Source organism: Dermacentor albipictus, chromosome 3 (genome assembly GCF_038994185.2).
Source record: "Dermacentor albipictus isolate Rhodes 1998 colony chromosome 3, USDA_Dalb.pri_finalv2, whole genome shotgun sequence".
In the NCBI taxonomy this organism is placed as follows: Eukaryota; Metazoa; Arthropoda; class Arachnida; order Ixodida; family Ixodidae; genus Dermacentor; species Dermacentor albipictus.
This window is the reverse complement of record NC_091823.1, coordinates 50505716-50531985: the sequence shown is the minus strand read 5'-3', so window position 1 is coordinate 50531985 and position 26270 is coordinate 50505716. Positions and strand designations below refer to the sequence as shown.

The following is a 26270-nucleotide window of genomic DNA, read 5'->3' as shown; positions in this document are numbered from 1 at the left end:
CCGTCGCTACATACAGCCAACGACGGTGTCGGCATATTTTAGTTCTATACACTAAAAGAGGTGTTGCTCCTCTCCTAGCTGGCCAACGTTGGTTCCCCACCCAACACATGGTCAATCACTCAGGTAAGCCAACGCATCGACACTCATCGCTCACTCACGCATCGCGCGATATAAACACGACAACAGTGATTAATTTTTTTTTTTTACAGACCTTCAACGCAACACGAGCGCGTGGCATCTGGCGCAAGGACGCACGACGTCACGCGCAAAACATTCGACGACTGTTACACCCTGCTTCGGTGGACCGTGCCTGCGGAAAACAGCGCGCGCGCCACCGCCACCCGGCCACGTGCGCATATACGCGCGTTCAAAGACGGTCGAAAGACAATGCGCGCATAATTTCGCCGCGGGGCAAACAGATCCCGCAAAAGATTGCCAAGCCGTCCCCCCGTATACGCGGCCAAGCTATAGCTGCCGGTGTTTTTTTTTTCTTTTTTTTTTCCGCAAACGACCGACAGCGCAGCTGCCGCGGTGTCTCAAGGCACAAGCCACGCCACCGCACAGTCGCAGCTTCGCGTTCGCTGGCGCTCACGCGCGTGCTCGCCGCAAACCCCGCGGCCGCCGCCGGTGTTCGGTCAGCGTAAAGTCTCTCTCTCTCTCTCTCTCTCTCTCCGTTCGCCGCAGCCGGGTGGCCAACGCCGCTACCACGCGGAAAATGGGCCGATAAATTCCTCTCGCGGAGACAGATGCGCGATACAATGGCTCCTTGTACGAGGCGGGCAGATGCGCTCACCCGCGCGGACACCGGCGTCCCTGCAGGTCGAGCGGCACGGCCGTACATCTCTGCGTATGTATACGTATACGACAGCGGCGAGCACCGGGCTCACATGCACGCACGCAAGCGAATGTGCACAACAACCGCCGTTTGCCTAAACAACCTGGCGTACCGGTTCCTTAGCGCAGACATTGGAAGAGGTGCCACGATTAAGTGCTCGGCTAGAAATAGATGTAATGAGGCTCCACATGTCGCTTCTCTGCTGCACGGGACGAAACAATTAAATGGTCTCTTTGTAAAGAAACAACACGAAATCAGTTAACGAGGGAATATTTTCTTTTCTTTTTTCACTCTGAGAAGTCTCTCTTCCTTCTGGCAGTGCCTACAACATAACATGGTCGACTATGAAGAGGAGTAGCACGTATGGAGCTGATCGTGCGGTCCTACATAACGGAACACTGAAGGAGAATGTTATGCTGAATGTATGAGGTGATGGACTGCACCCACTTCAGGACGTATACATTTTTCGATACATTATTCGATGCTTCTCGTGCGTACCATAAAACGTGACTGCTTGGTAAGTGTGTGGGCTATATATATACACGGGACGCTAATATGGAGGGGGATGCAGCGCACATGTAGGCACAGAACATGACCGGAGCGGAAGTCTCGTTTGTCCCAGCGATGACCTTCACATCCGGCATGGCTCACGAAGCAAATATCGGACAAGGTATCCGCAGAGGGAAGCAACGGCAGCACGTCATAGCTTTCTGGCCTTCGTCTTGAGCATGGCCATCTCCTATATAGGAGCTCCTTCCTGCGCCATTTCCTCGATTCTTCGCAGCTCGTTTTCGGACGCCTGCACTGTCACCCGCCGCGACACGTACTCGAAGATACCGTCACAGACTGAGCAAAGAGGCAAGCCAAGCACTTAAGCAGCGCAAAGTGTTTCCGGTATGTGCACGGAGCGAACTCGACCCGGCCTGGGGTCCTGCGGTTTAGTAGCCAAGATGGCGACGGACGCGCCTCGAAGAGACTCCCAGAATGGGAACTCTCCACATCCGCCAGAGACAGCCGAGGGGCGCACAACGGCCGCAAGAGAGAGCCGCTCCTTTGCAGCCACCTGCGACCTCCTCTCTGGCCCGTCTAAGCCCTTCCTGTGCAAGCAGTCTTTATTCTGTTGGCGAGGTAATCACGCGTCGCATATCGCACCACGGACTAGCACTGACGTCTGGTGTGTCACGGCTGCCGAACAACGCTGCATTGCAATCGGCGATAACACAGCCATCGCTTGTTCCTCCGCCGATACCCGACGTCGACGACAGCCACCTCGGGCTCGACAGCACAAAATTGCAACCCGAGTCAGTCGATGGGCTTCTGACTGCAAATCAGCACAGCGGTCCGGGTGTTGTTCACTTATCTCCAACGATAAAGAGCTTCGAAACGCTGTAGCGGCGTATACACCGAGTCGACCTAATACCCAGCCGTGTGTGAACGAAGGCCGCCGTCAACGCTCCCAAAGCAGACTCGAGTCCCCATGACAGCACTGCAAGTCCAATTCGAAGCACTGTTCCTCATGAGGACCGCGCTCTCAGGGCATATTCAAAGATGCTGCGATTTGGGCGAGTTGGTTGATCTTGACAGTGTTCGCAATTAAAACAGCTATGTAGAGACGAAGACCAAAATAACACATACGACAGGACGGGCGAAAATTCCGAAGAAGAGTTCAGTCAGCGCGATCAGCCTAGCAGCCCGCCAACATCCCTGTTCGACGGATTGCCGCGCAGAGATCGATTTTTATTCGAGGCCAATCGACCAGTATCCTCGCAGACAGTTTAGCAGCCGGTCGCTGTTTTAGAGACTACGTGAGTGTTAAAGCCACTTACGGGACCCCCTTCTCAACCACGCATATGCTTCTACATACCGCTGCAACACCTCGCACAGAAACACGCGCGACAAGAGACCGCGTAGCGATGCATGCCACGTCCTGCACGCGTCTGCCGAGCTCAAAATAAAGGGAACGCGCGTCGTGCAGTCGTCGTGCACTCAGTCCCATTCCTCCACCCCCCCTCCCCCACTTTCGGCTCTCACCCTCGCGCAGAAAAAGGAGCGGGGCGGGTCTCCGCGCGACCAGAGTGGCGCACCGCGATGCCGCTGTGTGCAGCGGCAGCCTGATTTATGCGACCGGATATTCATCACTCGCGCCGCCGCCGCCGAGACCGCCGGGACCGGCGCGCGCTAGAAGCGTCGCCATCGACGCCGGGCCTCCAAGACACACGGCGTCGCCAGCCGACATGGCCCCCGTCTCTTCCCGCAGCGCCGCCGCCGACGCGAGAGATTTATACCGCGCGAATGGGCGCCCGGCGACACAGAGACGCTCGCGCACCCATGCAACCCACACGGAGGCCAGTCGGCGCGCGAAAGCGCAGCGAATTTCGCGGGGGAGCGGGAGAGGCGACGGGCGAGGGGCGGCTCGCACGATGTCAATGTAGCCAGCTCAATGAGCCCCCCTTAATCGCCCGTTTATATACACGTATAAGGGGTCCGCGAGATCGGAGAGGCGTGCGTGTCACTTGCGCTGTCTTTCGCCAACCATAATCGGAGAAGATATACGCGCGCCGCCGCGCGTAAATACCGAAGAGGGAAAGGAGGAGCCCACTGACCGCACGCGCAAGCGCGATATCCTCGCTGCCTTTCTTGCTGTTCCTTCATTCGTCCTTCGAAACCGTGGGGGCAAATGCAGAGCCCCCCACGGGTCGATAAGATAAATATCTAGGCATCTATCACTCCGAGGGTAAACAACATAATTCTCTGCATGCGAAGCTTCGGCTTTTCTTCATTTCTCTTACCTTTTTTCTTTCGCATGCAGCGGAGAGCCTACGCGTGCAACGCACGTATGACTCTGCAGTTGGCGTCCGCTCCTTGCACCGAGTTCGGCGCGAATGACAACGTTAACTGGCCGAATTTACAAGGCGGAAGTTTCGAAGGTTCGAAGTTACGTGGAGTATATATATGGACGTCACGACGCGGAGAGGATCACAAAACGAAACTTTGTCCACCGCCATCGCGAAGATAGAAGCCAAGCCCAAAGGCAGCCGGACGTCCTAACCATCGGGCCACGGCGCAACCGGGCGAAAAGATTGCGCTATGCCAATCAGATCGTCTTGCAAGTAAGAGTACCAGAAATGTTTTGAGATTAATCAACAGCGATCAGTAGGCCCCAAGTCGGCTCTTCGCCATTGTAGATGTCGCGAAGTGAGACAGAAATCCCTTTCCGAGAATTGTTTTTTTCTCCTTAGTTTGCGTTCTCTCTAAATCTGATAACGAGGAACAGAGCTAGCGCACCACAGGAGACAGGGACCGCACCCTCGAAGAATAAGGAAAACGAAGCTCTCGCGTCGTGTCTTACGAAGCGCAGCTGGGCTTCTCTCTCGGTCAACCGCGTTTTCATCCCAGCCAACGCCGAGAGCATCCTCCGCACACACATATATACATTCGTGTTCAGACCGCAGCATGCATTAAACATGCACGCGCCTCTGAACACCGATGGGAAGGAAGCCGGCGTGCAGAGGCTGCTGCCGCTTGTGGTGGTGGTGTGGGTCGTGACGGTAGCGGGGGGGCGCACCGGCAGCAGAGGGGTTTTTTCGGAGAACGCCAGCGCACGCACGTGTACGCGTAGCGCGCGAAGGCTTGAGCAGCGGTGTGCCACCACCCGACGATGCCACCGCGCTGTCAAGTGCGGTCGCCTCTCCTTTGTGGTCGCGTGGCGCGCCGTCGCAGCATCCGAGGTGCACGTGGGACACGCCCACCTGTGCGGGACGAAGAAGGGCAACACCAGCACTGGCTACCACTTGCAGAGCATGTACATGGTGCGCGGGGATTAAAAAAAGAAAGAGGCGACGTACGCAAATGCGCACGCCCCGCATGCAAGCTCAGCGGCTTGTCTAGACACATCTCTTTTTTTCCCTCCTTTTTGTCAGTTGATATTTGCTGGATGTCACTGACTCTGCTGCTCGTAGATGCGCGTGTATGCATCGAACTGTGTTTTTTTTTTTCTGAGTGTTCTTTGCAGGACGAGGGAAGGTGTACAGAATAAGAAGCAGTACGTAGGAAGACAGTTAAAGAAGGGCGAAGTGTCAAGGAGAGCGCTCTGTGGCACTTGGCTCAACAACACCGTATAGGAGCTGTTCATGTATACAGCGAGAACAAATTAGAGGTGAAGGTGGTGAAAATAGCGTGCCCTTCTTTCGCGCAGGTTTCAGAAGGAATCACAAGGAGAAAAATTACAAACGGTCAGTGAATACAGGCAGGATCGGATGGTGCACGGATTTGCAGTGCCTATACTTACTTGTACCATGTAGAGAAAACCATGCATCGATGTTTAAGACAGGGCGATCGCCAGCTGATTAGGGTCATAGTTGCGGCCTTGATAGTATAGCGCACGACGACTTATATATACATAAGAGCGGGCGCATACCTTTCCGTGATGCTCGTCAAGGGTCAACTTATGCTTTAACGCGCTATCGCACGTGGTTGCTTGCGCATCACAGCAATGGTAGACGACGACAAAGAAGACAGAAGTGATATAATTTACGGTCTAGAGAAATGAGGAAAGAGAAATATATCGCTCCTAACTACGCGATAATGATTTGCTTAACGCTAGGCGCGATGAACGACACGTTTGGCGATGTGTGCTGACACATATTTTCGGCACTAGCTCCAGTTAGAGAACTATTAAACGCCAAATCTTAAAAGCCTCCAGATGGGATTCCCGCGACCTTCCGAAGAAGAATATAATCGTCTTACGTACAGCTAAGCAAGGATACGTTGGGCGACGCGGATGAAAAAGCATAAAAACGTAAGCTCTTGCCCGGAGTCGAACACGACGCATCATACGCAGCACGCAGTGGCGCGCTGCATGGTGCGCGTGCCTCCGGTTTCGAGCGTTGAGAATCGATCGACGAGCGCGTCGTTTTCTTCTGTTTGTCTTAGGCTCGGCAAGACAGATCAGCAAGGAGGGAGTTTAAGAGGGGGGGCGAGCGCCACGGAGGCCTTGACGCAACAAGAAGCTACTCGGCCCCGCAGGGTGGCAGCCAGGGTCACCGGCGAGCCGAAGTTTCCGCGCTCGGACACCAAGGCAGAAGGAGGAGGCGGAAGGCGCAATACGACGAGACAGACCTGCGAGTTGTTTCTCCGCCTCGAAGAGAGTATCGAGCCGCCTTGCTTGGTTCGTTCGTTGCCTTCGACGCACTGCGTCGCCCAGTTGCCCAGCGCGGGCGCATCGGCGGCAGCAGCAAGCAGCAGCAGAAGCGAACGGGAGTGAGCGAGTTCGAAGGCGACTCGGCGGCGGGGAATTCGTGCTCGGCGCATGCTGCCCCGGCGGAACGAGGGGTCAAGCGGACGGGTGGGGGGTATCGCTTTGGGGAAGGGGGCAGGCGAGCGAAGGGGGGGGGGGGGATCCAGTCGAGTGGGGTACCCGCAGCGATCGCGACGGGGGGCTCTGCAAACATGGGCGTGCTCCCGCTGAGCCCCCCTCTCGATCGGCTATACGGTGATGCCGGCCTCTGCAACCGTGCACTTCTCCCGGTCCGCGCGGACAGCGATCAGAGAGAGCGCGGGGCGCCTGGCTGGCAGTGTGTGTGTGCGTTTGCGTGCGCGTGCGTGCGTGCGTGCGTGCGTATGTGTGTACGCGGAGAGGCACCACAGAACAGTTTTGATAGCCGCGCTCCCGCGAGCCGATACAGAAAGGGAGAACGAGCGGGCGCGCGTGTGCGTGCGTGTCACGAGAGCATCTCGGCCAAGCTGGCAAGCGCACGCGTCACATAACGGGCTGCTAATTTGCCCCGCGAAGTGTCGCGTGGCGAGGGCCCTCTTGTTTGCGCCCTCACCGCCGCTCTCCTGTCATTACAGCGCGCCGCTCGCATAGCGGTGCAGTTATTTCTGCTCTTCACGCGGCGCATGACGAGAAGGGAAGACGCTGCTAGAGGGTACGCTCAATCCGCAAGGCCTTCCGCACGCGTGCTGAGGTGCGGAAGACTGCACGTGTCGCACAAAGGTGCACAAATTTCGGTTTACACTGTTCGTGCGGACCCAGTGTAAAGTGAAATTTGTGCAGCTGTGTGCGACATGTGTAATTTTTCACACATCCGTATACGCGTGCGGAAGGCCGTGCGGAAGGCTGTGCGGAAGGCTGTGCGGAAGGCTGTGCGAGAGGCTGTGCGGAAGGCTGTGCGGAAGGCGCGTGGATATAGCGTGAAACGGCCCACACGAGCTATCGATGCGCAACAAGGTCGCGCGCTTTCAAATCGGAAACACACACGTGCACACATAAAGAGAGCCAAAGCGCGAGAAAAATAGGTCTCTGGAACCGTTATGTAAACTAGAAGCGCCACGAAACATGTTCGATCCCACTGACGCACAATTCCGTTGTATTCTTTCCGTGTATTCTTTACGCTTGGCGTTCTGACACCCGATACAGTCATTTGGACATGTAACTTTTTCGAGGGTAAACACAAAGCTCCGAGCGAAGTTATGAACGCGGCTATATTACATATGCCTTGGCAAAACTCCTACTTGTGCAAGCGCGAATCTTCGAAGCGGCTATTAGATTAATTTCTCTGTCGAGTTGCGTTCGTACTTGGTCACTATTGCTACGTCTGACAAGGAGTGTAGTGCTGTGCAAGGCTTGCGCGGTGCTTCCACTCACAAGGAATCCGGCTATTAAACGTCTGCACTCGAATAGCCGAGAAATATAAGGAGGAGCAAATCAGCAAGGCAAGGGCATGGCTTCAGAAACCTGTTGGAGTTGGGTAAATTGATGTCGAGCCTCTCATAATCGTATAGTGCTGTGCAATGCCTGTGCGGTGCTTCCACTCACAAGGAATCCGGCTATTAAACGTCTGCAGTGGAACAGCCGAGAAAGATAATGAGGAGCAAATCAGCAAAACAAGGGCATGGCTTCAGAAACCTGTTGGAGTTGGATACATTGATGTCGAGCCTCTCATAATTCCAGCCGTTACCTATATATGGACATCTCATGGAAAATCTCCAAGAGTTATAGTGCCTTAGGAGGCCAGTTGACACTCGGCAAAACTTCAAGACAGCAAAATGAACAGTGATTCTGTTCATGTTTCGACGATAGCGATGCACGAGCCTGGATTAACTGACAAAATGTCGAACACTGTGTAGTTGCCACCGCCCCTCAGCTCGGATTCTTATACTAATACTCAACGTAAGTTTATTCAACACCACGTCATTGGCTAACTGGAGACCGAAAGTAAATAAATAAACACACAACGCGGAGGCGTGATGCATATATGAACCAGCATGATGATGACCATGTCTAGTGGCAACACTTTTAAATCGGGGCGGCGACACATAGTCATCCGGCTTCACCACATTTACCGCCATCCAGCGTCCCGCACACCACCTATATCCTCTCTCCCTTCACCAAAACACAAATCTTCACATTATACAGATATCCTATTTTTTTCCCCCAGGAATACGCTATACAGCTCTCTTGGTTATCTCGACCGCTGACCGTTAAAGGTCCCATCGGCTTTGGATCCTAGCACTCATAATACGAGCGCCTTTTATCGTATAATGCGATGGCATAGGTGCGACCTGGGAGGCACGGGCGACAGTGCTCCCGCAATGAAAACATTAGTCCGATATATAATTGGAGGTCACACTTATTGAACCATGAACAAACCGGCGTACAGCCGGGTTTTTCCACGGTGTCCTCTGATGGAGGAACTCTCATTGAAGGGCGCCATGCACACGACGAAAATGCTAAAAAGGATGACAGACCAGTATTTTTTGAACTTGAGTGTGTAACCACAATTGTTTTTTTTTTAATTTTGAGTAAGTACTGAAAAATTATACTATTGCCCTTTTAGTTTTTATAACAGCTCATCCTTACGAATGCTCCAAAAAATATAACCAAGAAAAAAAATTACGTTCACGGTGGAAATTGAATCTCCCTTCAGTTCAGAATGGGGATGCTGTCTTATTCTAAGGCACATGGTGGCAGTGGTAGGGGTGTGTTGACTAAACTACGAGCGACTATCTGTAGGATTCTCCGTCACCTCGACGCCTTGATTCGAGCAAAAATGTTCAGCCGATACTATCATTATAGTCCTTTTTTTCTTCGAAAAACTATGCTATCAAGTACCGGTCGACCCTAGCTGACAGGCACATAATGCAACCGTCAGAAAGTACTTTCGCTACTCGACCTACAGGTCGAACTGTAAATGAAGAAGAAGAAAAACAAGGAACGCGGTGTCACCGGCATTTATGAAGGTGCTCCTCTACTTTTTAGTGAGAGCCTCAACTACACCCTGCAGCTTCACACGATGTGGCTTGCATTCATCCATCCACTGGATTGGCACAAAGTGTGATCATACATTTCGCAGAAGAGCCGCTCCGACATGCTGCGTTCCAAATAAGAGAACGCGAGTTATTTTATCTCTCACTACTTCCTTTCAGTTAGTTAGTTAGTTTGGGTTTAATGGCACAAAGGCAACTAAGGTCATACTGCGCCAGACACAAGACAAATGAAACGCAACGTTAGAGCAGGTAAACCTGCATTACATTATAGTTGGTGTAAATAACAAGTGTTTTCTAAAAAGTCGAACAGGTTAGCAAATGGGACTGCTAGTACTAGGGCAGGGTGTAATGGAGTGTGCAAATTATACAGGCTGTGTAAAAACCTCCGTCTCAGTGTGTCGATGTGTGGACATGTTATTAGGATGTGCATGACCGTAAGAGTAAGTGCATGACCGTAAGAGAAGGAAATTGTGGGTGAGATGTGTGTGTCCAATTCGAAGTCGACACAAGATCACCTCGTAGAACCGTTGCTGGTGACTGGATGATTTCCACTCGCCAATTACAGGTTTAATAAGATGTAGCTTGTTGCTTAAACAATTGTCCCAATCGCGTTGCCATTTTGACGTCAAGGCCTTTGTTGTGCCATTACCACAAGCCCGGATCCCGAATCTGCAAGATGCAGAATCTATCCTGCGAGCGCCATAATTCTCCCTTCACAAGTCAAGATGCTGCGCCTTCGTGCGGGAGAAGCGTCGGCGGAGCAGCGTGTTTTGACGTGTCCGCGTGTGCCCGACGGCCCGGCGCCGCACCTCCCTTGCCTGGAGGTCACCGCGCGCGCGAACTTTGAACCGAGTGGCCAGCGCGGTCGCTGGTTGGACCCCTCGGACGACCGTCGTGTGCTGACTTTGTATTGGGCCGTTTGAGTGACAATGGGCCTCGGGGATTATAAAAGCAGCAACACGCCGCTCGAAAACAGGATCCGCTGACCCCACCTGGAGAGAGGGTCGCTCCCGACTGGGGTGAGATGTGTCACGCGTTTTCGCCGGACGCCGTCGTGCGAGAACAGTCGCGTTTGTGTGAGCTCTCGGCCCCAGTGCCGATCCGTTTATGTCCTGTATGATAACCTGTATATAATGTATAAAGTCCCTTTTGTTATTCTCATCGACGCCAGGCTCGGAGTCTTCGCTACCAACGCTCTGTCACGAAACGGGTGAAGAGCGCTACGGGACCACAAAGCCGTAATCGTGGTGCAGCGGTACAAGTTCGTATCACTGGTGGCACCGGTTGGATGTCGTAACACTGGTGGCACCGGTTGAAGTTCGTAATACTGGATGGCAGCTACGGGATTGACCGGCATCAGCTACCTCGGCGCGGTGAGTGCCTGAAGTTTACCTCAAACACCAGACTTTCTCTGACACAGGTTATAGTAGCTTAGGGAAGGATTTGGTGTTGCATTGTGATAACCTTGTGTGTTTCAAGCCTAGTAAGAGTGTTTTGAAATCCAGGGGATGCTGAGGGGGTAAACAGGGCAGTGTGTGAAATACTTGCATATGTCTTACTAGTAGTGTTATAGTAGCGTACGGCAGGTATTTTCAAAAAGGGTAAACAGCAGGAGGACAGTGTGAACGATGGAGAAGTACAAGGTGAAGGAACTTCTCGAAATTTGTGAGGAGTTGGGCATTGAGTTGGGCTCAACCAAAAGAAAGAATGCGATCCTTGAGGTCATGAGGACCGGGGACGTAACGGCTGAGGAAGCCGCTGAGGCCTTGGCGGGTATCAATGAACGTCGGGAAAGGGAGGAGAAGGAACGTTGCGACCAGGAACGGAGAGAACAGCAACGTCGCGAGGAGGAAAAGGAGGAAAGGAGAGAACAGCAACGTCGCGAGGAGGAAAAGGAGGAAAGGAGAGAACAGCAACGTCGCGAGGAGGAAAAGGAGGAAAGGAGAGAACAGCAACGTCGCGAGGAGGAAAAGAGGGAGAAGGAACGTTGCATGGAGGAAAGGAGAGAGATCCGTGAGCACGAGCTTAAAATGAAAGAGTTGGAGATCCGAAATAACTCGCCGGCGCCTAGTCTCACTTCTAATGTTCCAAGAATACGCGATCAACTTCCACCCTTTGTCGTCGGAGAGGATATGGCCAAATACCTCGTGAAATTTGAGCACGTGTGTGAACGGAATAGCATTGAGCGATCCCTTTGGGCACAGAATCTGTTAGCGTTGCTTCCTGGGGAGGCATCAGACGTAATAACTTGCTTATCGAAAGAGGCGTTTGAGAGCTACAGTGATGTGAAGGAAGCGCTACTGCGGAAGTACAAATTGTCGCCCGAAGCTTTCCGGCAGAGGTTCCGGTATGCAAAAAAGGGTAAGGAGTCGAATGTTGACTTCGCGTTTCGTCTAAAAGCCGACTTGGTGGAATGGCTGAAGGGCGAAGAGGTTTACGACGACCGCGACAAAATTGTCGAATGCATCGCGTTGGAGCAGTTCTACCGTTGCATTGATGAGGATGTCCGGCTCTGGCTGCAAGATAGGCTAAAGGAGGTTAAGCTAAACAAGGCAGCAGAGTTAGCGGAAGAGTATTACACCCGCCGCAGCTTGCACAGCAAGGCAGTGCGCATAGAAAAAGCAGATAGAAGAGATGGGTTTTACGGGAAGCCCGACGAACGGAAGGAAATCACGCGTCGCGAGTTTCGGGACGACGAGTCCCTTCCCAAAGAAACTGTAAGGGATGGACAGAATGCATCTCAGAATGATGACGATGGTCCGAAACAGCGAAACGAAATGACGCGTTCTTTTGAAAAACGGAGACCGTTAACCTGCTACAATTGCAAAAAGCAAGGGCACATCGCTGCAAGCTGCCCAGAGAGAATTGCTTTTGCAACGATACAGGAAACTCACAAAAACATACGTCTATTGGAGCCCTATGTGCAGGAAATTAAGGTAAACGGCAAGAAGTGCCGAGCACTGCGGGACTCTGCAGCAACTATGGACGTTGTTCACCCGTCTTTCGTCTCCTCGAGTGATTTTACGGGAGAGTGCGTGAGGATACGGCAAGTGGCCGAGAAGGAGAGTGTCTGTTTACCGATCGCAGCGGTTATCATTGAAGGAGAGTTTGGAAAACTTAACACCGAAGCCGCTGTGTCAGCCGCCCTCCCGGAGCAATTTTCCTACCTCTTCTCAAATAGCTCGGAGCAGCTGCTGAGGGATCAGGGCAAATCATTCTTTGCCGACGTGGCGTACATGGCCCCCACGCGATCCAAAGCGCGCCCGCTGTCGAGGGAACTTGACTTAGCGTCGGTGAGCGAAAGGCGGTGCGGCACACGGACTGATCAGGGTAACTTGAGTGGCGAGCAGTCACGGGAGAGGCAGAGCTCGGAGGCTGGCCTAGACGAGCGGGTCCTGGAAGTGAGTGGGAGTGACGCGTGCAGTGCTAGCCGCGATATAGACTCGACGCCGCAATTAGGCGACGCGGGCTCCACACTCGCTCCGGTTTCCGCCAGCCGGCAGGAGCAGGCTGCAGTTGAAAGAAAAAGTCTGATTCGCGAGCAACAGGAAGGCTGTTCATTAGCCGATCTGAGGAAGAGCGTCAAACGGGGAGTGAAAAAAAAGGGGGTTTCATTTGGCAAGGAATCTGGCTTATTGTACCGCCGCTACACGGATAAGCAGGGTCGCAAATATAAGCAGCTTCGGATTCCGCGAAAATATCGCCGGGAAAAATGAATGGCCTCATTTGCTTCCTCAGTAGTATGTTTTCGGTCCAAAGCGATTTCAAGGGGACCATTCTATTTGTCATTATTATTGCTGATTATTAATTGTTTCTATTTTGTTATGTTGATGATTTGAAAACTGATTGTTTAAGCCTTGTGTGCTAGATCGTACACCTGCCTCTTGTGCAGCGGGAGAAAAAAAGGGGAAAACAATTTAGTTAGGTTGATTTGAATTATGGCCTTGTCTGGTGTTTGACGGGAGACAGAGGGCACTTGTTCGTGTTGGGTGTTGCCTTTTGCCGGTCGGTTTTGCAAGCTGCAGAACGACCAAGCGGGACCAGTGGCGAGAAGCAAGGTCTTAGGAACGACCCGAGCGGAGCTGGTCAAGGTGCCTTGGCGACGACGTGGTGAGCAGAGCTCCTGTCCTGGCGAGTCGGACCTGGGCACGTGAGGTTACCTGGCGTCCCGACACTGGACGTGAACTTGGACGAGCCTGACGAACGTGCGCGCCTGGCATCCGAGCCACGTGGAGGCAGCTCGTCTTCCCGGCGCCTTATCTGAGGGCGGGGATGCTGTTGTGCCATTACCACAAGCCCGGATCCCGAATCTGCAAGATGCAGAATCTATCCTGCGAGCGCCATAATTCTCCCTTCACAAGTCAAGATGCTGCGCCTTCGTGCGGGAGAAGCGTCGGCGGAGCAGCGTGTTTTGACGTGTCCGCGTGTGCCCGACGGCCCGGCGCCGCACCTCCCTTGCCTGGAGGTCACCGCGCGCGCGAACTTTGAACCGAGTGGCCAGCGCGGTCGCTGGTTGGACCCCTCGGACGACCGTCGTGTGCTGACTTTGTATTGGGCCGTTTGAGTGACAATGGGCCTCGGGGATTATAAAAGCAGCAACACGCCGCTCGAAAACAGGATCCGCTGACCCCACCTGGAGAGAGGGTCGCTCCCGACTGGGGTGAGATGTGTCACGCGTTTTCGCCGGACGCCGTCGTGCGAGAACAGTCGCGTTTGTGTGAGCTCTCGGCCCCAGTGCCGATCCGTTTATGTCCTGTATGATAACCTGTATATAATGTATAAAGTCCCTTTTGTTATTCTCATCGACGCCAGGCTCGGAGTCTTCGCTACCAACGCTCTGTCACGAAACGGGTGAAGAGCGCTACGGGACCACAAAGCCGTAATCGTGGTGCAGCGGTACAAGTTCGTATCACTGGTGGCACCGGTTGGATGTCGTAACACTGGTGGCACCGGTTGAAGTTCGTAATACCTTCCGAATCGCATTGACACTGTCTTTATATGGAAGTGCTGTATTTTGAATGTTTTTGTAAGCTGCCATTGATGCGCATTTATCCGCTACTTCGTTACCCAGTATCCCAACATGGCTTGGTACCCAGCAAAGCCTAATTGATCTGCCATATTTGTTTGGCGATAATGCGTTCAAAATATCGCCTAACAAGGGTTCACTTTGGGATTTAATGTGTAGAGCCTTCAGTACGCTTAATGAATCAGTGTTTTCAATGTTTTCAGTGATAGTGTTAAAGTTTGTCAGCAGTGATCTCTTGAACTACCGTCCATATTGCGTACACTTCGGCTGTGTAGACAGAGGCATGCTGAGGTAGTCGAATACCTGTTTCACAATTTTCTGTTACGGCCCCACACCCACGTGTTTTTTTCGTTTTGGAGCCATCAGTATAAAATTCAATGTAATCTTTATACTTGTTTTGAAGAGCGCAGAATTACAGAGGATGGAATTACATTATTGAGCGAGTTCATTTTCACGACAAACAATGTTGTGCTTAATACGCATCCCTGAGGTACACCGTTTTCTTGAATAAATACGCGGAAGAGCACCGTTCCTAAACGCACTTGAAATGTTCGATCGGACATGAAATCAGCAAGACATTTAAGCATTCTACCGCGGATCCCTAAATCCGCTAAATCCCTTAAAATACCATACCTCCATGTTGTGTCGTACGCCTTTTCTAAACCAAAGAAACTACTTCCTTTCACTACCCTGGCATTGGTCAGCGGAATGGTCTAAAAGGGCTCAACCGCTGGCTGTGGCAGAGAGCACAGCCTGCAGCTTGTCAGGCAGAGGCGAACGAGTGGAGACAGACAAGCTGGCACGAGCTCTGCACTGAGAAGCTGCGCGTGCGGAAACATGTGAACTCTTCGCAAGGCATAGTCGGAGACGCTCAGCTGCCTGTGGATGCTGGCGTGAGCGGAAAAGCACGATCTGCAGTGGAGTGAGGCTGTGTGCGTACGTGTGTGTGTGTGAGAGGGTTGTCGGAAGTGGGGGGGGGGGGGGAGGTTGAAGTGTCGAGCGCAGAAAGAAGCGGAACGTTCCACTTTCTTGCGCAAAGGATTGGCACAGCAGCAAGGCTGTTATACGCTTTGTGGGCGTTTGCTATACTTGCAGCAAAGAAGAGGTGGGAACGAGGGGGGAACGAAGGGGGAGGGGGGGGGGGTCGGCTTATAGAAAGGGGTTGTAAATAGGCGTCGCTGGCAAACTTGGACGCTCCGCCCACCGAGATAACCCGTTCGTGCAAAAAAACTGCGGTAGGACGATCGCACGAGGGTTACCGGCCAACGGAAAAATTCTGAGCTAAGTAGGGTGGCGCGGTGCGTTTTTATTTTAAAAAATAATAATACTAAAGGATAGAGAGCAAGGGGTGGGGGGTGGTTGTTGCGTAGGGGGGGTAGGGGGCGTAGCGAACTACCCGCCCACCAGGTACACAACACTGCGACGACGCTTATGTGTGAAAGGAAAGCGTCACCGGCACTTGGGAGGCGGGGACGAGGATACCAGCTGAGCCGGCAGTCGCAAACCTTGCATACATCCGAGCATCCTTAGGTTGACTGTCAGGTGGACATAAGCAGGCACCGCACCAGTGGAAATAATTTCCTCTGGCGTGGAGGTTCACGCTACAGAACAGAGGGCGGTATAACAGCCCTTTGTGTTAGTGACGCCGTGCACTATGTACCCATGCGCCCGTGTCCACGGCTCACGAGCGCCTGCCTCCAAGATAAGACAAGAGTTCGCGCTCGTATAACAGTCGTAATTAACTCCACATCGAATGACTTTACCAGACGTTTGGGAGCCAGGAAGAAACCGGTGATTCGGAGTTAGTGAACGATTTCACGCACAACACGCTCGCTTCGCCGCCAGATTGAGCGTATTAATAAAGTATATATATACTACTTCCTGTCGACGGTGGCCGAAGACCCAAGTGATTTCGGCTAGCTGTACACATGTGCGCCGTACACACAAGGGGGCACGATGCACTCAAACTCTTGTTTCGAAAATATATAATGTTGCATTGGAGTGGAAAATACGAGACTCCACATATACGCTCGAGATATCGCCTGACGGAGTTTTGACGTCGAGGGACACGCAGTATACGCGGGGATATACCTGCAATCGCGTGATCGGGTAAGTTTTGAGACTGCTTGTCGCGCTCGAGAGATGACGCCGTAGTGAAGAAGAGCCTCTGGCTCCTATTCGAAAAAAAGAGTTAAGTTTACAACTGTATGTACTACGTAAGAGCAGGTGCTGGCGAATCATATGTCTGACGTATTCTATATGTTAGCGACAGTCGCCGAAAGCTCTTACGAAATAAAAGCTGTTCGAATTCGCTCCCTCATGCTTTTGTGGTCGATAGAAACGCGTAAGCCTCCCCAGGGAGCCGCGTATACCATTTTTATCGCTTAGATGAAGCGCAGTATAGACAAGTTTTCTTGCACTGCCCACTTTAAGCGGTGTTTTCATAGCTTGATGCTGTCTGTGACTTGCTCAACTGCTTGGCCATTTCGCTTGCGTTGTGGAGGCATGCAGCCTGGCGTGAGTGCCAAGGTTGAGTGCGGCAAGGCTGAAAGCATCTATGAGGTTGTATGTATACGGCGACATGTATAGGGTTGCAAGTTGAGTGACAAGGCTGCAAGTATCAGCAAAACATGGCACGAAAATACAGGGTGTTTCAGCAAACACTTTGAACAATCTTTAAGAGCTGCCTGTGGCAGATATCGTAATTCTAGTTCATGAGCTGGTCTAATCGAAGCGGCGGACAATACTTGCACAAATGATTGAGATGCAAAATGACTAATTAATAAAAGTTCACTAAGTAAGTTTTTACCCAATTGCATTATGGCCCACATTGCTATTTACAAATTCCAGCCGTAGAGTTCGCAAGGCGGATCCACTTGGAACGAATTTTCAAGATGACACCAGTTTCGAGATATAAATTCCCGAACTGTGCGGAGAAATGCATTGGCGTTCCAGTTAATTTGTGAACAAAACGTCGTTTCATGCACTGAATATATATATATATATATATATATATATATATATATATATATATATATATATATATATATATATATATCGGCGGTTCGACAGAGACAGAGGATGAAGGGCAAGCTGCTCATGTTGATCTAATGCAAATAACCAAAGGCCGAAATCATAAAGCGTTTCATTCGTATAAGTGCACGCTACATGTTTGCCGCTGGCTGCATTGGCCAGTCGCTTTCGATATGTTCAGCATCACGACTGGCTGGCTTGTGCTCTTACGAAAAGAACAATTCTAGCGTAAGAACTGTTCTTTATGAATACGGGTCCAATTCCCGAAGTTGTTATTGACGGAAGTTGCACGGAGGGACATTGTAAAAAAGGCAGTTGCAATCTAAGAATGAAGACGGTGTGGCCGACATGTATATAAAATGTAAGCATCATGATATTGTACACTCCATATACGCTTTTATTCGTCTTGGCGCCGGTTCTGCATCGTCGCTTTGCAACCTTAACCGTCTGCTTTATATTACAACACATTATCACAACACCACGATGGTTGGTCGGTTAATTCGTGTTTAATGGCGCAAAGGCGACTATAAAGGCCATGCTGCGCCAGTCACAAGCAAAGGCAACGTTAAAGCAGGTAAGCCTGCGTTGCATTATAATTGGTGTAAGTAACAAGTTGCCTCCAAAAAGTCGAACAAGCTAGTAAAATGGCACTAGCGGGTCATCTGCCAATAATAGGGTAATAGGGCAGGGTGTAAAGGTATATGTAAATTATACAGGTTGAACACCACGCGATGGGTATTCACACATGAACGATGAACACATGTGTGAACGATGTTCACACATGAACACATCGCTCATTTGAGCGCAAGGTCTGCGAAGAGCCCCAAGAGAAAGTATGGCGCATAGCGAAAGGAACAACGGCGGTTTCCATTACGGAATGAACCTGTGAATGACGAAGCGTACATTAATGAAGCGGTGGACACGGAGGTTCTAGCACACGACAACGCTTCTTACAACGTTGTCGCTAAATGTGCACGGATGGCAACGCTGGTGCCATATAGCGCGAGTTGATTAAAAGGCGTTCCGGCCGGGTGCCACATAAAGTGATGCATGTACCCCATGTTCCGGGTCGAAAGATGACTCAAGTTTGCAAAATACTCTAAGACCATAACTTGAGCAAGATGCAACAGTTGCCCATGCCTTCCAAGCATATATACCACACGACACTACTTCTGTCCTCTTGAAGGGGAGAGGGACCGAGATAAGCTCACCCCTCCAGTACCATCCACATAACGTGTGTGTGGTGCTATACGATTTCGATCGGGTGAGGTGGGTCTTCACCGCAGGAATCAGGAAACGACGACGAAGCCGGGCATAGCGATGATGAAAAATAAAAGTAGAAAAGATTGTGTTCACTTCATTGGTACATTTTTGTGACTCTTATCCCAGAAGGGTTGACATACGGGCCAGTTGGCACATATATTTACAAGAGAAAGACCAGTCACAAAAGACAGAGGACAAGAAGAAATGTCCACACCACAACGACTGGTCGATCAATTGAGCTTTATCAGAAACGGCATAGTCCTAGCAAGGCCAGCAGAGCATGCGCAACAGCAACGTCACTAATCACAGAGCATTGAAGAGACAAGATTTGACATCTATCGTGACCAACCTAAAGAAGCAAATTCTTTATCAATTAAACGCACCGAGGTTGTACTAATGCAGTCGTCACCTGATAAACTGAACAATGGGTAACAGCCACATTCATTGCAATGGCGAGGCAAGTTTGCACCGTCATCGGACCCCTGCAGGGAAGAGTGGTGCTCACGCAGGCGGTCAATTAATACATCGACCGGTTTCGCCTATGCAAACTCTTTCGCATGTGAGAGGGAACTTATACACCACCCGTGCGACACACGCCGTGAAACGGTTTTCGTGCTGCGTTGTGCAAACGTGGTTCCTTGGCCCGCATCGAGAAATGCGCGAGCACAGACCCGAAAGATTGCAAGGAGCGGAGAACACTACGCTTACTCCCTGCTTGGCCGCAACCTTTTTGACGTTCCATGGCTCACTTTATGCACATACGGCATGACTTCGAGTTTTCTACGTTAAGTTGCCCCAACATCTGCCAGCTTCGTACGTTCTTTCTTAAGCCTCTTAAGCAGCGATTCGGCCACCGCGTTCAAAAGGGGCTGAGGTAACCCTGTGGCTTCCAAATGTTGGAATTGTATGTCAAAGCTACTTTTAATAGCCTGGTGACAGCTTTTTTTCCGGTGCATTGCCGGAACAATTCCTTGCAATACCCCCCCCCCCCCTTTTTTTTTTTGCAATCTTTGAGTGTGCATAACCGAATGGTAAGAGAGCTTTCTTGCGTCTATAGGTGAAAACATACTACGTACGAGAAGAAAAGAAGCATAGAGGCCCGATTTTTATTAGTCATATCATGAGAAGCCAACCAACAATGACACCAAGGACAGCACAGGGGACATTATCTGCAGCTCTTAACTAAAATAAAGAAACGATAAATAAAACAGAAATTAAGGTGGATAAATACAACTTGCCGCAGGTGGGATACGAACCAATGTCTTCGCATTACGCGTGCGATGATTGCCAACTGAGCTTTACCGTGGCGCCGTTTTCCCATTCACTTCCTTCCCATCCCCAGTTGGCAGGATGACACCAGTTTCTAAATATTAATTGGCGAACTTTGCGAAGAAATACGTTGGTGGTCCAGTTACTTTTGTGCTTCAATGCATAGAACTGCGTTTTGTTAATAAATAAAGTGAGACGAAAGTGCATTTTTACAGCTAGTTTGATGGTGCATATATAGAAAATGTTGTCATCCACAGAATTTGTTCCGATTGGATGTTCCCTGCTATCTCCCAGGCCATAATCTATAATGCGCTGTAAAGTAATTGGCAAAACCATATTTAGTGAAATTTTGTTAATTATTCAATTATTCATTTTGATTTCTCACCCAGATAATGTTACCCTGTTTGGGCAGTCCAGCTCAAAGGTTATAAGTGCGCTATCTGCCACAGATAATTTTTTTTTAATTACTGAAACACTTCGCAGAAACACCCGGTGTATCTCTGAATATCGTGACATCACCTGCTGCCACAGAGCTAAACCCAGACAATTATGGCAGACGTCTCACGAGAGCCCGCACCGTCAGTGATTCAAGTACGTTCTGGCAGATGTAAATTAATATCTGGGCTCCCTATAATGAAGCAAGACATTATATCTCCAGTTGTCTATACAACTTTTCGATTGAGTATAGATGCTTATCAGCGTTACCATATAAGAATGATATTGTTTGCGGTGGTGGAAAGCAATTTATGCTGAAAAAAAGGCAACAATAATCGCCACGAGGGCTCTTTACCACACAGCGAGTGAAACGTATTCCAAGCTCTTAATCCTATGGGTGCCGAGTGCCATCTGACCATAACGACAGGGACTTCTATAGAGACGTGGCGATGACCCCGACTGCATCTTCATTTCGGTTCCATGGAGATAAAGTGCTTGCGAAAGCTGTTTTAAGTTGATGTGTGTAGGACTATATAAGAGAAATACAGTGGGCAACTCTGATGAACCGACACAGAAGCTTTTCACCCTGGTAGCGTTGAAAGAGGAAGCACGCTATGTACACCACTGTATAAAAAATAAAAAGAAACTCGAGAAAGCCCGAGCGATGAATTAGTAAAGAACACTATCCAAATGAAGAAAAGGACCCCTCCAGATATAGCTTGCGCATTATGAATGGTCAGAAGCAGTCAGGTGTTGTGTGTAAATTTGTCAGGATTCCTTCGATACACATATTTCTTCTCCTGACCCAAGCAGGTTACTGAATTTGTTGACGTGCCAAAAGAGGCAGGGGTGAAGTTTCCCGGGTGTAAGGGTTCTGCACGAGCTACTGCTCGAAGTGTAGAACGCATACTTCTGCTTGCAAGGACAATCGCTTCCTCTTAGAGCGCACCGAATGATCATCTTATACGCTTCCTCACGTATAGAAATTGTCGCTTCGTAAACAAAAGCTGCGGTGATACAGATCTGAAATTCTGTGTAACTGCTCGAAACGTGGAGCCCAGCTTTCTTCAGCAAGCAAGATCAGTTGAATTCTCTTTAATCGCACTAATGTTCGATTTTTCTCGAGAGCTATACCTAAATATAAAACATTGCATATAGCGTTTTTTTTTTTCTGCACTCTCCCCAAACATTCCGGCTCTTATACATGTTAACAGACATGTTTTCTTCTTTCTGCCATATAAACTGTGCGCAACGTGGAGACAGGTTTTCTACCCACGTACAATGACTGCGGTGGTTGCCCAATTTACAACGAATAATATTATCCATAAATAAAATTGTGTGCAGTAGAACGTTGGTTAAATCCAACTGGATAAAACAATATCGTTCCCTTATACAATTACATTTTTTGTACTACAATGTATACTGACAAGGAGCGCATCTGTGGTACATAGGGCATGTGCTTCAAGGTAATGATATAATCTCGACAGCGTGAGAGGTGGGTCTTCACCGCAAGGATCAGGAAACGACGAAGCCAGGCATCGTGATGATGAAAAAAGTAGAAAAGATTGTATTCACTTCATTGGTGCAGTTGTCAGATGGGAAGATGACTACATGGAAGTGATTCTCGTCTGATTCTCGAGCGGTTCTTATTGACACGTGGGCCAGCACAGCCCTAAATAACCTCTGGCGTTCCTGTCGTCGTTGCCGTCTTCTTCCGGAGCCTGTCTTTCCCTTTTGCCCATCCTTAGTGTCAGCTCGGGGAATAGGGGTGACGTCGTCTTGACCTTTGGTTTCTGCTTCTATCCTTTTGTGTCAGTTCGTGGAAAACGAGGTGGCGTCGAATCAGAGGAGAGAGAGGACAATTATGTTGACGTTGGGAAGCCCGTCTGAATGCTTCTCACACCTGACAGGTCGATCATAACATGTAACATGTAGGCCCGTATGCCAATATTACTTGACAATCTGTACGTGCAGAGAGGTCATTCACAAGCGCACCAGCCAGGAACTATACAACCTCTCCGATTTCTATCTCTCTATTTTTTTTTAAATTGTGGGCAATTTATAGTAGGTTCAAAGAAACGTACTCTCAAAATATTTCATGCGGTAAAAAAAGAAAAACTTGTCCGCCTGAGCGCCATTTGAATTCTGCTGATTTTAAAGCAAAGTATACACATGATGTACGAGAAGAAAATCACACAAAAAATAATCTTAATTCACAGAAAGTGAAAATTCCGTGTCATTAACTTAGAAATATAGTACTTCTTTACGCACTCTTCTTCGCGATCGTAGGCCCCAACTTGATTTTTATGTATGTATAGTGCGAGCAAAAAAGCAAATTGGGGCATTCCCGTGATTTTTAAAAACGAGAACTTCAGATTAATCCTAAGCTGTTCTGTTAACTATTCTAGGTAGTCTTGCGGCCAAATATTTAGCTGGAACATTTTTACATGCTACAACCATGAAATGTTGGAGAACAATGATCTCAAAGTCTAAAAACTGCAATTTTGTCACGTGTTCGGCCCAAAAATATGAAAAGTTGCGCATTTCATAAAAGACACCTAACAAGTTGTTTCAGAAAGCTTGTTCGGGTGTAAAAACAATTTGAATTTGATCCTTAGTCCATATACGGCGCCAATGAGTATAGCAGTGCGTCTTGGATGCAATACACGCCTTGGCGTGGCGGGAAACCTTGGGTGCGATCTTGTACGCGTTCCAAACTCGAACGGAGGCGGTCCGTTCTTTCCGTCGCGAAATTGGCGGTCCGCTCCGTTGCGTTTGTCCGATAGCAGACAACACGGAATGATTGACAGCAGATATCACTTCACAATTGACGTCATGGCATTCTTCACCGTTCAAACTGGCCAACCGCGTGCGGCTCGGTGGAACGGACCACCTCCGTTCTATTTTGGAACGCGTACAAGATCGCACCCCTTATGTGCTGATCGAGAGCGTCTTTATCAGGGTGGCGTTGCAGAAGTGTCTACATTGCCGTCATAAGGAGCAGAAGGCCGCTGACAAGTGAACGAAGCGAAACAGTTTGGAGCACAAAGTACCTATAATAAGCCATTTTTTTTTTTATAAGCCATTTCAGCATGCCGACGCTGTGCGGTAATAGCGTCACGACGTCCGCCAACCAACAGAAGCTTGGCTTCACTAAGCCTCTTCTCATGGTGTACGACGGCAGTGTTCTCTCTTTTTCGCCGTTCCTGCAAAGACAACAGATGCAGAAACGGGGATGCAATGCGGTCTTTGAATTCAATGCAGGCTGTTTCCGGTTATTATACGCGTGCACCGATGATGCTGGCCCGAAACCAGAACGCGCCCGTTCTTGCTGCTCCTGCTCATTGGCAGACTTGGCGAATATGAATGCTGCATGCTGCCAGTGATCAACACGGAACCTTGGCATCCGTCGACAGTTGACGCCGTGTCACTTTTGAAGGAGCGACTGAAAGGGGCAAGGCCACTGATGAGACACGCGGTTGGCACGGATATCCCCAGGTAATAGACACAGCCAGCCCCAGGCTGCACTGACCAGCAGCCGGAGCCCTAGCCGAGGGCAGCGAACAGCAGAGCCCTATCGCGACCGCGAAGTGGCGGCGGGGAGGCGTGCGAACCACGTCGCGCCGCGCTCAGCGCGCCAGCGGCAACGCCGGCCGTCCGGCGCGCGGCACGGGCGGCGGCGGAGGAGGAGGAGTGCGACCCCCGGCGGCTGTGCGCCAGCCACGGAGGCGGAGTCATGGGCGGAGCGGGCCGGTCGTTCGGGAGAGGCAGGCCTCGCCCGCGCCGCGATCGCTGCTGCCTCCCGCCGTCGCGTTCCATGTCGAAACGCAGCGCGACGAGCACGCCGGCCGGAGACGCACGAGAGGCAGCAGCAGCAGGCGCGTGAGTTCGTGGCTGCTCGCGGCACCGCGGCCAGCAACCCAGGCGCACCATGCTGGTTCCGTCGGACATGATGGGCGCCCAGTCCAAGCTACTCTACCAGCTGAACAAGTTCTACGGCGAGCGCGTGCAGACGCGCAAGGCGGGCGTCGCCAAGACGCTGCGCGAGGTGTGCCGCGTCGTGCAGGACGTGCTCAAGGAGGTCGAGGTGCAGGAGCCGCGGTTCATCTCGTCGCTGAACGACTGCAACGGCCACTTCGAGGGCATGGAGGTAATATCGCCCACCGAGTTCGAGGCCGTGCTCTACCTGAACCAGATGGGCGTGTTCAACTTCGTGGACGACGGCACGCTGCCCGGCTGCGCCGTGCTCAAGCTGAGCGACGGCCGCAAGCGCTCCATGTCGCTCTGGGTGGAGTTCATCACCGCCTCCGGCTACCTCTCGGCGCGCAAGATCCGCTCGCGGTTCCAGACGCTCGTGGCGCAGGCGTGCGACAAGTGCAGCTACCGCGACAGCGTCAAGATGCTGGCCGACACGAGCGAGGTGCGGCTGCGGATCCGCGAGCGCTACGTGGTCCAGATCACGCCGGCATTCCGCTGCGCGGGACTCTGGCCCCGGTCGGCGGCCCACTGGCCCGTGGCGCACATCCCATGGCCGAACCCGAACCTGGTGGCCGAGGTGAAGGCCGAAGGGTTCGACCTGCTCTCCAAGGAGTGCGCCACCCTACAGGGCAAGCAGTCGTCCATGGAGGGCGACGCGTGGGTGCTCTGCTTCCTGGACGCCGAGAACAGGCTCCTGTCCGGCGGCTGCCGCCGGCGCTGCCTGAGCGTGCTCAAGACTCTGCGCGACCGGCACCTGGACCTGCCGGGAAACCCGGTGTCCGCGTACCACCTCAAGACGCTGCTGCTCTACGAGTGCGAGAAGCACCCGCGCGAACTCGAGTGGGACGACGCGTGCCTCGGCGACCGGCTCAACGGCATCCTGCTGCAGCTCATCTCGTGCCTGCAGTGCCGCCGCTGCCCGCACTACTTCCTGCCCCACCTGGACCTCTTCAAGGGAAAGTCGGCCGGGGCGCTGGAGAACGCGGCCAAGCAGACGTGGAGGCTCACGCGCGAGCTGCTCACGAATCCCAGGTCGCTGGAGAAGCTCTGAACTGAAGACGCTGCTAACATAAAGTGTACATTCAGGCGGCGCCGCATAGGGCCGTCGAATGAAGAGCCTGTGATCGTGCAACCCACCACTCCCCTGGTCAGCGCGCTCCCCACGGTGCGCCACTCGGGACATGTCTCCAACCTGCCGGACGCAGTGGTCCCCGACCGGTTTCGCGTTCTCAGACCCCAGCGCGGTGTCCGTGTGTCCCGGAGTGCGATGACCATACGGTTTCTTGTTGTTCAACGCAGTGTCTCCGCGTGTCCGCGGGTGGGCCATTAAAATGCAACGGTGGCCGTAGCGCGGCGCCAAGCAGCGCTGTGTGCGTGTGCTCCCCACCTCGCGACCAGCGAAACGGCAACGAATGGACCAAGACGACTGCAGGAAGGACATCGCGCTCTGTTCCAACCTTCAGAGTAGTCGCTCCGCACGCCCGCTGTAGGTATTTATTGTCGAAGTCGCATCCCTGTGCTATATAGATGTATGTATAAACGTGGTCTCTCACCAGGCTAGTCCCGATAAGGCTCGATAGTTTTACCATGGTCACCGAGAGAGGCCGCATGTGTATACGCTGACTGTCTGTGTGTGACATTTCTGAGCTGTCCTCGATTTATACTTTTCGAAGAGTGTCGTTCTTAGCAAAAATAAACGCAAGGACGATGCCATGCAATAGACGAGTCACTACAGTGGGATATGTCCTTAATGATGTTATACGACAGATGTTAGCGACCGGACAGACTACGCAAGCACTGAAAAAAAATCAAGAGTGAATCTAACATTTAGTTTTAAACGACTAATAGCATTGTCGTAGGCCGAAATATATGATGTAATTTATTCTATCCAGCCTTGTAATACTCCAGGAATAACTGCTGTTCCAGAAACAATTTGATGCGAAAATTCCTATAGTTCGTAGGCGCAGAAGGCATGCACGTGCTATAGCTCAGTGTAACGTTGAACCTATTCTACATTGCCGAAAAACTACTTAGAGAGCAATGCAGAGAAATATACTAATTTGTATTCACCTTAAGTACATCGCCAGAAGAAACGAAACGTGCTTTTAGTCTACCGTGCAGAAATCGGCAACGAAAAATGTTGGCCTTTCACTTACGGCGAAA

General features: G+C 51.2%; 2 protein-coding genes across 3 annotated transcripts in view; one reads left to right on the top strand and one right to left on the bottom strand.

The window, feature by feature from the left end:
• Positions 1-26270, bottom strand: part of rg (A kinase anchor protein rugose) — a 342944-nt gene that overhangs the window by 85077 nt on the left and 231597 nt on the right. The gene's annotated exons all lie outside the window — the stretch shown is intronic.
• Positions 23939-25825, top strand: mab-21 (nucleotidyltransferase mab-21). The gene has a single exon (XM_065426860.2). It carries the CDS (start codon positions 24061-24063, stop codon positions 25156-25158), a length of 1098 nt encoding a protein of 365 aa, XP_065282932.1. The 5' UTR covers positions 23939-24060; the 3' UTR covers positions 25159-25825.

Bases quoted from the DNA above. Each gene is read 5' to 3' on its own strand.
- mab-21 (XM_065426860.2), top strand. From the start codon at position 24,061: ATGCTGGTTCCGTCGGACATGATGGGCGCCCAGTCCAAGCTACTCTAC.